Here is a 14,913-nt window from a genome sequence, read left to right as displayed (position 1 = left end):
ACCCTAAACACGTTAAAGAAACCATCCCTACGGACAAGCCCTCCGTATACACAGGATCTGCTCAGATGAGGAGGATCGCAACAGACACCTCCAGACGCTGAAAGGTGCCCTCATAAGAACAGGATATGGCGCTCGACTCATTGATCAACAGTTCCAACGCGCCACAGCGAAAAACCGCACCGACCTCCTCAGAAGACAAACACGGGACACAGTGGACAGAGTACCCTTCGTTGTCAAGTACTTCCCCGGAGCGGAGAAGCTACGGCATCTCCTCCGGAGCCTTCAACATGTCATTGATGAAGACGAACATCTCGCCAAGGCCATCCCCACACCCCCACTTCTTGCCTTCAAACAACCGCACAACCTCAAACAAACCATTGTCCGCAGCAAACTACCCAGCCTTCAGGAGAACAGTGACCATGACACCACACAACCCTGCCACAGCAACCTCTGCAAGACGTGCCGGATCATCGACACAGATGCCATTATCTCACGTGAGAACACCATCCACCAGGTACACGGTACATACTCTTGCAACTTGGCCAACGTTGTCTACCCGATACGCTGCAAGAAAGGATGTCCCGAGGCATGGTACATTGGGGAAACTATGCAGACGCTGCGACAACGGATGAATGAACACCGCTCGACAATCACCAGGCAAGACTGTTCTCTTCCTGTTGGGGAGCACTTCAGCGGTCACGGGCATTCAGCCTCTGATATTCGGGTAAGCGTTCTCCAAGGCGGCCTTCGCAACACGACGGCGCAGAGTCGCTGAGCAGAAACTGATAGCCAAGTTCTGCACACATGAGGACGGCCTCAACCGGGATATTGGGTTCATGTCACACTATCAGTAACCCCCACAGAGTTTCACTGGCTGTCTTGTCTGGAGACAATACACATCTTTTTAGCCTGTCTTGATGCTCTCTCCACTCACATTGTTTTGTTTCTTAAAGACTTGATTAGTTGTAAGTATTCGCGTTCCAACCATTATTCATGTAAATTGAGTCTGTGTCTTTATAAGCTCTGTTTGTGAACAGAATTCCCACTCACCTGAAGAAGGGGCTTGCAGCTCCGAAAGCTTGTGTGGCTTTTGCTACCAAATAAACCTGTTGGACTTTAACCTGGTGTTGTTAAACTTCTTACTGTTTACCCCAGTCCAACGCCGGCATCTCCACATCTGTCTAGAATCCACATTGATAAGAGTTGCTTTCTCCTTTCGCTCAGTAGCTGTATTGTCCTTAGGGCAGTGTGTTTTTCGCCAAGGTTATACTTTTGACACACAATATAATATGTCTTCAAATATGTATGTTTAAATTCTCTAACAGTGGTTTTATGTGTCACAATGCAGACAGTACCTTGGTAAAATATATTCCAGGCACTTTATGACTTCACTATATTGTATTCACTTTGATCTTGTTAGTCTTTTAGTCCCAAGATATTCGAAACTCCCACTTAGAGGAAATTGATTACAAAAGTAGGGAGATTATAAGAACATAAGAAATAGGAGCAGGAGTAGGCCATCTAGCCCCTCGAGCCTGCCCCGCCATTCAATAAGATCATGGCTGATCTGACGTGGATCAGTACCACTTACCCGCCTGATCCCCATAACCCTTAATTCCCTTACCGATCAGGAATCCATCCATCCGCGCTTTAAACATATTCAGCGAGGTAGCCTCCACCACCTCAGTGGGCAGAGAATTCCAGAGATTCACCACCCTCTGGGAGAAGAAGTTCCTCCTCAACTCTGTCTTAAACCGACCCCCCTTTATTTTGAGGCTGTGTCCTCTAGTTTTAACTTCCTTACTAAGTGGAAAGAATCTCTCCGCCTCCACCCTATCCAGCCCCCGCATTATCTTATAAGTCTCCATAAGATCCCCCCTCATCCTTCTAAACTCCAACGAGTACAAACCCAATCTCCTCAGCCTCTCCTCATAATCCAAACCCCTCATCTCCGGTATCAACCTGGTGAACCTTCTCTGCACTCCCTCCAATGCCAATATATCCTTCCTCATATAAGGGGACCAATACTGCACACAGTATTCCAGCTGCGGCCTCACCAATGCCCTGTACAGGTGCATCAAGACATCCCTGCTTTTATATTCTATCCCCCTCGCAATATAGGCCAACATCCCATTTGCCGCCTTGATCACCTGTTGTACCTGCAGACTGGGCTTTTGCGTCTCATGCACAAGGACCCCAGGTCCCTTTGCACGGTAGCATGTTTTAATTTGTTTCCATTGAGATAGTAATCCCATTTGTTATTATTTCCTCCAAAGTGTATAACCTTGCATTTCTCAACGTTATACTCCATTTGCCATATCCGCGCCCACTCACTCAGCCTGTCCAAATCTCTCTGCAGATCTTCTCCGTCCTCCACACGATTCACTTTTCCACTTATCTTTGTGTCGTCTGCAAACTTCGTTACCCTACACTCCGTCCCCTCCTCCAGATCATCTATATAAATGGTAAACAGTTGCGGCCCGAGTACCGATCCCTGCGGCACGCCACTAGTTACCTTCCTCCAACCGGAAAAACACCCATTTATTCCGACTCTTTGCTTCCTGTCGGATAGCCAGTCCCCAATCCACTTTAACACACTACCCCCAACTCCGTGTGCCCTAATCTTCTTCAGCAGCCTTTTATGGGGCACCTTATCAAACGCCTTTTGGAAATCCAAAAACACCGCATCCACCGGTTCTCCTCCATCAACCGCCCTAGTCACATCTTCATAAAAATCCAACATGTTCGTCAAGCACGACTTTCCCCTCATGAATCCATGCTGCATCTGATTGATCGAACCATTTCTATCCAGATGCCCTGCTATCTCCTCTTTAATAATGGATTCCAGCATTTTCCCTACTACAGACATTAAGCTGACCGGCCTATAGTTACCCGCCTTTTGTCTCCTTCCTTTTTTAAACATGCTTCAGTTATATAGGGCATTGATGAGACCACATCTGGATTACTGTGTACAGTACTGGTCTCCTTATTTAAGGAAAAATGTAAATGAATTAAAAGCAGTTCAGAGAAGGTTTATTAGACTAATGCCAGGAATGGTCGTGATGTATTATGAGGAAAGGTTGGAGAGAGGTTGTACAGGACCTTGGTGAGACCACATTTGGAATATTGTGTGCAGTTCTGGTCACCTCACTATAAGAAGGATGTGGAAGCGCTGGAAAGAGTGCAGAGGAGATTTACCAGGATGCTGCCTGGTTTGGAGGGTAGGTCATATGAGGAAAGGTTGAGGGAGCTAGGGCTGTTCTCTCTGGAGCGGAGGAGGCTGAGGGGAGACTTAATAGAGGTGTATAAAATGATGAAGGGGATAGATAGAGTGAACGTTCAAAGACTATTTCCTCGGGTGGATGGAGCTATTACAAGGGGGCATAACTATAGGGTTCGTGGTGGGAGATACAGGACGGATATCAGAGGTAGGTTCTTTACGCAGAGAGTGGTTGGGGTGTGGAATGGACTGCCTGCAGTGATAGTGGAGTCAGACACTTTAGAAACATTTAAGCGGTTATTGGATAGGCACATGGAGCACACCAGGATGATAGGGAGTGGGGTAGCTTGATCTTGGTTTCAGATAAAGCTCGGCACAACATCCTGGGCCGAAGGGCCTGTTCTGTGCTGTACTGTTCTATGTCTATGTCTATGTCTAGGTTAGGTTTGTATCCAGCTGAGTTTAGAAGCGTAAGAGGCGACTTGATTGAAGCTTTTAAGATCCTGAGGGGTCTTGACAGGGTGAATGTGAAGAGGATGTTTCCTTTTTTGGGGAAAATCTAGAACTAGGGATCAAAGTTTAAAAATAAGGGGTTTCTCATTTAAGACAGATGTGGAGAGTTTTTTTTCTCAGAGGATTGAGTGTCTATGGAACTCTCTTCCTCAAAAGACAGCAGAAGCAGAGACTTTGAATATTTTTAAGGCTAAGCTCGAGAGATCCTTGATTAACAAGTGGAATTAACAAAGGTTATCGGGGTTAGGCAGGAATGTGGGGTTGAGGTTGCAGTCAGATCAGCCATGATCTTATTGAATGGCGAAGCAGGCTCGAGGGGCTGAGTGGCCTACTCCTGATCCTAATTTGTATGTTCACATGAAGCTGAATCTTTACTCCTGAAGTGATCTGCATTGTGATGGCTGATCTGTAGCTTTCTCTGTCACCCAACCCATGAAGTGACTCAGGCTGTCACCAGGATAACTTGTTTTTTGCTCATCCAGCTCAGTTTATCAGATCAATGCTCATGTTTCAAGTGAGCTGGGTGACAACTTTCAATTTAGTATCGTTTTGTTTGAGATCCTTGTGTTGAAAGAGGCGGGAGGTAATGCCCACAGAGTTTATTCTGTGAACAACATCAGGCAAAAAGTAACTGTATTCTAATTTTAGCATCTTGAGGGATGAAGAATGTATTAGTCCAAAGAATCATATTTCTGCCCAAAATACACAATATGAATTGTGCTCGAACTCAATACACCAAAGGGGGTATTACACGGATTTTAAAAAGAAGTTGCATATAATGGATGTCACACTGGGGCAGTTTCATCTAAAGGATGTTATGCTCGGGAAGGGACCAGTTAAGAATCATAGAATTCCTACAGTGCAGAAGGAGGCCATTTGGCCCATCAGGACAGCACCAGCAACAATCCCACCAGGCCCTCTCACTGTAACCCACATATTTAGCCTGCCAATCCCCCTGACACCACACATCAGGACAATTTAGCATGGCCAATCCACCTAACCCACACATCTTTGGGCTGTGGGAGGAAACTGGAGCACCCAGAGGAAACCCATGCAGATACGGGGAGAATGTGCAGACACCACACAGACAGTCACCTGAGGTTCTTGAGTCATTGGATAGTCACCTGAAGAAGATTAATTCAGTATTTCCTGCACATCTTGATAACTATTATACAACTTTGAGACAGCGCATACATCTTGGGCAGCTCCTACTTCCTGTCAAGCTTAATGGCACTTGGATGGATTTTCTTCTATTGGCCATACTTTCGGTGTGGGGGCGGGGGGAGTCATGTAAAATACAAGAAGTGTCAAGTCCACCATCTTCCTGGCCTGTGTTTGTCCCCCATTATGAGTGGGTTCTGAAATCTGGAGCTCGCCCGCCATGTTAAAATAAATAATTAACTGTCAATTCAGCTTGTTACTACATTAATTGACTCAATCTGCTGCTCGTGCCATGAAATGAGCAAGCGGGTGAAAGTGGGAAGGCCATTCTTTTAAGCAAATTGCTTCTAAGGCAGGAAGGGAGGGCGTGGCATGTCCTTTGGGAGGGCACCCTATGTGCATCAGGGACACCCCTACTCCCTCAACGTGATGCTCCACCCCCCCCCACCTGACCTCCAAAACCTGCTGTCATCACTCCCACCCCCAAAAAACCTTCCTACCTAGAATCCCCCAATCCTTCCCAGCCCAAAACCCCAGTCTTGTGTCTCTGTCCGGTGACCAGGTCCTCCTCCTCCTCTTGCAGCCACAGCAGTGCCCATTACTGAGTTCTGCCACTGCTGGGACTGTTGGAAGCTGCCAGCCACTCAGTTTGGCGAACGGCTCTTGAGAGTCCTTTGACTGAGGGACAGCAGTCCCACTCTCTCCTTTTTCCCGAACATTAATGTTGCAGGCCTGCCTTGTTTAGTGAGGGTCAGTCGGCCTCCACCATTTCGTCCTGGGATGTGGACTGGAACGAATGATACGCCCCTCATCAAATTCAGCCAGCACTGTACCACAGCCAATTTAATTATTCAGCCATTCACCCACGTATTTATGGTAAATAAAATGTTATTCATTAGATGGTTTATGAAAGGAATGATGGAATGACTCCCAGCTTTCCACAGTTGCTACCACAATACCATTAGGCTCTGGGTGTGATTCCTGAACCCAAAACTTTCCGACTCGAGAGGCGAGTGTGCTACAGTCACAAGAGACCTACCAATTCTGCGTGGGTTTAATCATTGCAATGTCTTTTTCAGATCGGGGGAAAATCGAACCACCATGCACAAATGCTACACCTTCCTTGTATTCATGGTCTTAATTCTACCATCCCTGGGTCTCAGCAGGTGAGTTACTACTTGTGTTTAAAAAGACACTACAGAAGGTGATGCCACAATTCTCCACACACACATGCAGTATGTATTCGGTCACTGTGGAAGCAATGACAGCGCTTTGATGGGGCAGATACAAAGAACGGAGAAGGACAGTACAAACTTGCACTAAAGCAGCAACATCAGGATATGTGTTTCATGGGCACTCACCCAGGTGTTGTCGGCCCTTTAATGTCAGCGCAAGCATCTCAAGATTAACCCTCTTTGCTCTTTAAAACAAAAGCCCAATGTAAAATCTGTTTAAAGGAGCGAAAGGTTTACCAGACTGATTCCTGGGATGACAGCGCTGTCATATGAGGAGAGACTAAATCAGTTAGGATTATATTCACTGGAGTTTAGAAGAGTGAGAAGGGGGATCTCATAGAAACTTATAAAATTCTAACAGGGTTAGACAGTGTCGATTCAGAAAGAATGTTTCCAATGGTGGGAGAGTCCAGAACTATGTGGAGATACTGGCGTTGGACTGGGGTGCGCACAGTACGAAGTCTCACAGCACCAGGTTAAAGTCCAACCGGTTTATTTGGTAGCACAAGCACTCCGAAAGCTTGTGCTACCAAATAAACCTGTTGGACTTTAACCTGGTGTTGTGAGACTTCTTACTGAGTCCAGAACTAGGGGTCATAGTTTGAGGATAAGGGGTAAACCTTTTGGAACTGGGGTGAGGAGAAATTTCTTCACCCAGAGGGTGGTGAATGTGTGGAATTCACTATCACAGAATGTAGTTGAGACTCAAACGTTGTCTGATTTCAAGAAGAAATTAGATATAGCTCTTGGGGATATAGGGATCAAGGAATATGGGGGAGATCAGGATATTGAATTCGATGATGAGCCATGATCAAAATGAATGGAGCAGGCTCGAAGGGCCGAATGGCCTACTCCTGCTTCTAGTTTCTATGTTTCTGTGATTTACTATGACGATGTGGGTCAGCGGTGCCCATTCCCACAACATTCAGTGGATCTGAACATACTTTGTCGTACTCTTCTCCCACCTTGAATCCGGGTATCCTCGAGCTGTAATGAGTATTCCCCCACCTTCGTAGAAACTGATCAACCCAGTAAAGAAATACCGCTGGCTGCTTGAGTTAGACTGTGAAGGGGGTGTATACTCGTGTTCAAAGCTGTGGAACTCAAATTTTTCCTCGATTCTACTCAAGTGCCTTGGTTGTTTTTAAAATGAGTGTCAGTAATTTCTTTAAACTTAATTTAGTTATCTGACATCTCCCCGAGATTCAGATGGAATCTGAATCCTATTTCCAAATCGGAAACCTTTCGCAACATGTGTTTAATGTCATAGCACTGTGGCCCATATTTTAGCAAAGACTGTAGAACAGGTTCTGGAACTGGAAATTGCTGGGAGTGAGCTTTCTGAAAAGTCTTGTATGTTCAAAAATGTGAAACCGTGCAAGTGCAGGGAAGGGACTCCAAAAGAGCATCAAGTTTAAAGCTAATTTTCTGAGAGCGGTGAGCAGGAAAATGCATTGGGAAGAACATTAAAAGTGACTAAGGCGAATGGTGCAACCACAGAGTAAATACTAAGCTGGTCCTGTCTTAATAGTTTTAACAAAACAGGTGAAGTGAAGAGAAGCTCTGACAAAGGGTCATCCTGACTCGAAATGTTGGCTCTATTCTCTCTCCACAGATGCAGTCAGACCTGCTGAGATTTTCCAGCATTTTCTGTTTTTGTTTGAGGTAAAGAGAGGGTTGATGAGGGTAATGCTGTTGATGTTATGTACACGGACTTCCAAAAGACATTTGACAAAGTGCCGCACAACAGGAATGCGTGGAATAAGAGAGACAGTAGCAACATAGTTACAAAACGAACTGACAGGAAACGATATAGTGGTTAATGGTCATTTTTCTGTTCTGGAGGAGGTTTATAGTGCTGTTCCTCAAGGTTGATATATTAATGACCTACACTTTGGTATGCAAGACACAATTTCAAAATTTGCAGATGATATGAAGCTTGGCAGCATTGTGAACTGAGGAGGATTGTGTAGACCTTCAAAAAGGACATAGACAAGTTAGTGAAATGGGTGGACATGTGACAGATGAAATTTCATGAAGAGACGTGCAAAGTGATTGATTTTGATCGGGAGAACATGCAGAGACAATATAAAATAGAGAGTACAAATCTAAAGGGGGTGCAGGGCCATAGGGACCTGGGGGTATATGTGCATAAATCACTGAAGGTGGCAGGATGGGTTGAGAACGGTTGTTAAAAAATGCAGCATCCTGGGTTTTACCAAAGGGCCATATAGTACCACAAGGAAGTTATGTTAAGCCTGTATACAACACTGGTATAGCTTCAACTGGAGCATTGCATTCAGTTCTAGGCACCACACATTAGAAGGAATGTGAAGGCATTAGAGAAGGTGCAGGAAAGATTTATGAGAATGGTCCTCAATGTGAGGAATTTCAGTTACATAGGAAGTTGGGACTGGTTCCTTTGGAGAACAGAATGTTGAGAAGAGATTTGGTGGAGCTATCTGTGCAGAATAGAGAGGGAGAACGTGTTTCCATTGGTGGCACAATCGCAAACCAGAGGGCACAGATTTAATAAGGTAACTGATAAAAGAAGCAATGGCAACATAAACTTTTCCAGAAGCGAATTATTAGGAGCTGACAGTTTGGTGAAGACAGTTTCAATCGAGACATTCAAGTGGGAATTGGGTTATTATCTGAAAAGGAAGAATGTATCGGGCTGTGGGGAAAAAAGATAGGAGGTCAAGGTAGGTTGTGTCACTTGAATTGTTCATTCAAAGAGCCAACACAGACACAATGGGCCAAATGGTCTCCTGTGCTATAACCATTCTATGATTCTAGATTGCTCTCTAAAGCTGTTCTTATTTCTGTTCCAGTCTGGACTTGTTTTTCCGCTGGCTGTTTGACAAAAAGTTTCTGGAAGAAGCCACTGTTAGATTTGAGTAAGTATTTAACAAGAAATCTCCTCAGTATTGTTGACTAGTATTATCGTTCAGTCTTTCATCTGTCCCATCTTTTCCCTCCTCCTTTGGTGCATACACAGACACAAGTATAAGGGTATGATAGAGAAGTGAATACAGAATTAGAACACTTGTGATCTTCTACACGCTAGGTCAAATAGCAAGATTAGGGCTGGTGGAGGGGGGGGGGGGGGTGTAATCATGTGGAGATCATGAGAAACCATCACCACCAGATGTTGGCCAGAACTTTCCCCTTCTGACTGTTGACGTTGACAGAATCTTCTGGTCCCACCGATGGCAGTTAGAGGAATGCTAGATGCAGCAATGAGAGACGGTACTTACACACCCAAGATTAAGACAACAATTCAACAAAGGGATCCAAAACACAATTAGTCTTTAGTTTTTGTGTACTTACAGCTCATGAAACTCTGGATGGGGCTATTATAAAGAATGGAACTGCAAATCCTTCCCTAAAGAGACTGAAGTTTTCAGTGTATATGTTACATGTTCCAGTGAGCTTTACAAGTGCCAATTCTACTCTCTATCTGAGCCAATGTTTGATCTGCCTGCTATCAGTGTTGTTTTGATAAAATAGCTGCATTTAGCGAACAAAGCTAATCAAAATATTATGACTTTGCTTTGATTCATGTCCACCGCAGTGTTTTACAACAGTAATCCACTCCAGGCAATGATGTCAACCAGAATTTGATCTCAGCAGACATGAAGTACAGCGTTGTATTTTCTATTCTAGGTGCGTCTTTCTCCCCGATAACGGTGCTTTCTTTGTGAACTATGTGATTGCTTCTGCGTTCATCGGGAATGCCATGGATCTGCTGCGCATTCCTGGCTTGCTAATGTACATGATCCGCCTCTCGTTAGCCAAGTCAGCGGCGGAGAGGAAAAACGTCAAACGTGTAGGTGTCTGATCCATCTTTCTTTCTCATATACCAACCATGTACTGTTTCTGACAACGATGGGTTCTAACTCTTCTGAAAGTCATTTTGAATTGATAGCTCAGCACAGTTTTGAGATTATTTTCTCTATCCCACACACAATGTGCTCCCAGTGAAAAACTGGACATGGCATGTCATTTCCAACCAAGTCTTAGATCAGTAGATTTATCACTGGGTGCTGGAATTCATTCAATGTATCTCTGACAGTCCTGCAGGCCCCTCGGGTCAGGTGAATGGATGCAGTGGCAAGCTCTGTTCTGGGGAGCTGCATTATTTTAGATGATTGACTTTCGGTCATTTCTCCATACATGCTGGGGATTCCTGGATCTTGGCCACCTCACTTCTGTTTGAGACTTCTACTATTAGAAGCAGTCTAGAACAAATCATCCAGTGGCTTTAACACTCAGTTCATTCACTGTTTGGTAGGAGAAAAAAGGTTTAATCTCCAATTTAAAATGGGAGTTGCCCACATTGAACACTCTACTTCAGAAGGTCACTGGTTTAATCCCCCAGATTCGAGGAGGTTACCAGGAAAGTGGATGAAGGGAAGGCAGTGGATGTTGTCTACCTGGATTTCAGCAAGGCCTTTGACAAGGTCCCTCATGGGAGGTTAGTTAGGAAGGTTCAGTCGCTAGGTATACATGGGGAGGTAGTAAATTGGATTAGACACTGGCTCAATGGAAGAACACAGTAAGAAGTCTCACAACACCAGGTTAAAGTCCAACAGGTTTATTTAGCTACCAAATAAACCTGTTGGACTTTAACCTGGTGTTGTGAGACTTCTTACTGTGTTCACCCTAGTCCAACGCCGGCATCTCCACATCAATGGAAGAAGCCAGAGAGTGGTTGTGGAGGATTGCTTCTCCGAGTGGAGGCCTGTGACTAGTGGTGTGCCGCAGGGATCGGTGTTGGGTCCATTGTTGTTTGTCATCTATATCAATGATCTGGATGATAATGTGGTAAATTGGATCAGCAAATTTGCTGATGATACAAAGATTGTGTGGTGGACAGTGAGGAAGGTTTTCAAAGCTTGCAGAGGGATTTGGACCAACCAGAAAAATGGGCTGAAAAATGGCAAATGGAATTTAACGCAGACAAGTGTGAGATCTTTGGAAGGACAAATCAAAGTAGAATGTACAGGGTAAATGGTAGGACTCTGAAGAGTGCAGTTGAACAGAGGGATCTGGGAATACAGGTACAGAATTCCCTAAAAGTGACATCACAGGTGGATAGGGTCGTAAAGAGTGCCTTTGGTACATTGGCCTTTATAAATCGGAGTATCGAGTATAAAAGTTGGAGTGTTATGGTAAGGTTATATAAGGCATTGGTGAGGCCGAATTTGGAGTATTGTGTACAGTTTTGGTCACCTAGTTACAGGAAGGATGTAAATAAGATTGAAAGAGTGCAGAGAAGGTTCACAAGGATGTTGCCGGGACTTGAGAAGCTGAGTTACAGAGAGAGATTGAATAGGTTGGGACTTTATTCCCTGGAGCGTAGAAGATTGAGGGGAGATTTGATAGAGGTGTATAAGATTTTGATGGGTATAGATAGAGTGAATGCAACAGGCTTTTTCCGCTGAGGCTAGGGGAGAAAAAAACCAGAGGGCATGGGTTAAGGGTGAAAGGAGAAAAGTTTAAAGGGAATATTAGGGGGGCTTCTTCACGCAGAGAGTGGTGGGTAGTGGAATGAGCTGCCGGATAAAGTGGTAAATGCGGGGTCACTTTTAACATTTAAGAAAAACTTGGACGGGTTCATGGATGAGAGGGGTGTGGAGGGATATGGTCCAAGTGCAGGTCAGTGGGACTAGGCATAAAATGGTTCAGCACAGACAAGAAGGGCCAAAAGGCCTATTTCTGAGCTGTAATTTTCTATGGTTCTATTACTAAATTATCTATTCTTGGTGAGGAAAGGGTTCAGGTTGCTACAATTTACCCCGTTGCCCCCTGTAGTGAGTGGAGCTAAAAGGTGATTGGGTTCTTATTCCTGATTGCTGTCCTGCTGTAAAGTACATGGATGTTGGTGGGCTAGTGAGAACAGGACTTGACTCAGCTCATGTGCCATGAGTCATTCGTTAAAACTGTCTAGACACACCGTGCTGAATGTGTTGGTGACGTGAATTGTGGAACAAGCAATGATCTTGGGGATTGAGAAGGTTTTAAAAAGAAGTGGCAAAAGAATAAAGAAAACAATATTAATAAACATTTGGAGTAGCCATTTTTTTCAGCTTGCATAGGTTGTAGTCCTAATGCTGTGTTTTATTTGACAGAGTTGAAGGGGAACTTCTTCTCTGAGGGTGGTGAATCTCTGGAATTCTCTGCCCATTGAAGTGGTGGAGGCTTCCTCGTTGAATATGTTTAAATCAAGGGTAGATAGTTTTCTGATCGATAAGGGAATTAGGGGTTATGGGGAGCAGGTGGGTAAGTGGAACTGATTCGCTTCAGATCAGCCATGATCTTGTTGAATGGCGGGGCAGGCTCGAAGGGCCAGATGGCCTACTCCTGCTCCTAGTTCTTATGTTCTTATGTTCTTATTTGATCAATTGAGGGATTTTTTCAATTCATTTGTGGGATACAGGCATCGTTGGCTGGGCCAACATTTATTGCCCATCCCGAGTTGCCTGAGGGCAGTTGAGAGTCAACCACATTTCTGTGGCTCTGGAGTCACATGTAGGCCAGACCAGGTGAGGAACAGCAGATTTCTTTCCATAAAGGACATTAGTAAACCAGATAGGTTTTTCTGACAATGGTTTCATGGTCATCAATAGATTCTTGATATTTTTTACTGAATTCAAATTTCACCATCTGCTGAGGCGGGATTCGAACCCAGGTCCCCAGCACATTAGCTGAATTTCTGGATTAATAGTTTTAGTGATAATACCACTCGGCCATCGCCTCCCCTTTTTCTGCCCCATTCTCATCCTAATCCTGATGTATTCTGTGGCACACCTCCATTAAGGTCTTTACTATTGCTTGGTGTTTGTTTAAAGTATAGATGTGCTCTCTCAACACATTCAGGGTCCCCAGGATACCCTGGCCAATACCTCATCATGTTCATTGCTTGCAATTCCTAGGAAGTGAGAAAGGAAGGAAATGGAAAGGAAGCAACAGGAGGAAGTGAAAGAGAGGCAAAAAGAGAAAAGGCAAGAAAAGTTGAGTAAAATGGAGGAAAAGATGAGAACAGGTGAGAGTAAGGAAAATAGATATTTGGAAGCATACCAGAACTCGAGGAAAACAGTTCAGAGGCAGAAACAGGTAAAGTGATGACTGTCGGCAGTCATTGGTTACGTTACGCAGTTTACGTGGAATAATGCTATAGAAAGCTCAGTGATTTGGATTAAGATTCGAATAATGCTCGCCAATGCTGCCATTATTTTGGTAGTGAATAGATGTTGCACAGCTCCTTCAGAAAATGTTCTTGAAGAACTGTTTAATTAAGTTTTTTCCCATTTAAAAAGTTTGATGTTAGTATTGGAAATGGAATACTTCCACTTATTTTACATTGAGCACATCTAGATTGGGTATGAAATATGTAAAATAGAGGTTGAATTCCTTTTACACTCTCCCTCCCACCCCCACCTTATCAGTGTGCCTTGTCTTAACCCACTGATTTTTAATCTTTTTCTACATTTTCACATGCTGAACAATAAAAAAAATTCTGAGAGTAGAAATCCACATCCGATCCCAGCCCACCCTTGTACACAGTCTGGGAACGCCAGTTTGAATGCCATTGCTTTAACCTTTGTTTTTCCCTGGCCTGACAACTTCTCTATTGGTATATCAAGATAACCGCTTTTTCTAACAGCTCCTCTAGCTTCAGATATATCTTAGAACCCTTACAGTGCAGAAGGAGGCCATTCAGCCCATCAAGTCTGCGTCAACTCTCCAGCAAAGCATCTTTACCTAGGCCTGCCCTTTCCCCATAACTCCACACATGCTATCCTGCTAATCCCCTGAACCTACACATGTTGGGACACTAAGGGGCAATTCAGCATGGCCAATTCATCTAACCTGCACATCTTTGGACTGTGGGAGGAAACCGGAGCATCCGGAGGAAACCCACACAGACACGGGGAGAACGTGCAGACTCCACACCGTCACCCGAGGGCCGGAATTGAACCCGGGTCCCTGGTGCTGTGAGGCAGCGGTGCGAACCACTGCCACCATGCTGCCTGCGCAGCAGAAAAGATGAACTAGAAATGTCCATGAGCAGATTTCTCTCTTATTCACTGTTTTGTTGTGATCTATTATAGAACACCATTTGAAAGGACTACTATAACATTTGGACTTAATAAAATTTCCACTGATAGTTTCTTAACAGTTGTTGAGTATTGATATTAGTAATTGGTATCTTCCCATTTCAAATATCCAATGCTAGTATCCAACAATCCCAGGTCATTTAAAAATTAAAATAAATTAAAGTTAAGAGAGGCATAGATAAGGTGAACAGTCGGAAGTTTTTTCCCAGGGCAGAAATGACAATTACAAGGGGGCACAAGTTCAAGATAACAAAGAACAATACAGCACAGGAACAGGCCCTTCAGCCCTCCAAGCCTGCGCCGCTCATGTGCCCACTAGTCCATTCTTTTGTATCCCTCTATTCCCAGTCTGTTCATGTGGCTATCCAGATAAGTCTTAAACGATCCCAGTGTGTCCGCCTCAATCACCTTGCTTGGCAGTGCATTCCAGGCCCCCACCACCCTCTGTGTAAAATACGTCCCCCTGACATCTGTGCTGAACCTTGCCCCCCTCACCTTGAACCCGTGACCCCTTGTGTTCGTCACCTCCGACCTGGGAAAAAGCTTCCCACTGTTCACCCTATCTATGCCCTTCATAATTTTATACACCTCTATTAGATCGCCCCTCATCCTCCGTCTTTCCAGGGAGAATAACCCCAATTTACCCAATCTCTCCTCA

At 44.5% G+C, this 14,913-nt stretch overlaps 1 protein-coding gene across 2 annotated transcripts in view; it reads left to right on the top strand.

Moving 5' to 3' along the window:
- Positions 1 to 14,913, top strand: part of LOC144493377 (mechanosensitive cation channel TMEM63B-like) — an 80,956-nt gene that overhangs the window by 38,953 nt on the left and 27,090 nt on the right. For both annotated transcript variants that reach the window (XM_078212204.1, XM_078212205.1), the window contains 3 exons: positions 5,974 to 6,060; positions 8,964 to 9,029; positions 9,799 to 9,961. In XM_078212204.1, coding sequence (XP_078068330.1) covers positions 5,974 to 6,060; positions 8,964 to 9,029; positions 9,799 to 9,961 — 316 coding nt within the window. The remainder of the gene's footprint in view (positions 1 to 5,973; positions 6,061 to 8,963; positions 9,030 to 9,798; positions 9,962 to 14,913) is intronic.

This window comes from Mustelus asterias, chromosome 5 (assembly GCF_964213995.1).
Source record: "Mustelus asterias chromosome 5, sMusAst1.hap1.1, whole genome shotgun sequence".
Lineage (NCBI taxonomy): Eukaryota > Metazoa > Chordata > Chondrichthyes > Carcharhiniformes > Triakidae > Mustelus > Mustelus asterias.
This window is presented reverse-complemented; position numbering and strand designations above follow the sequence as displayed.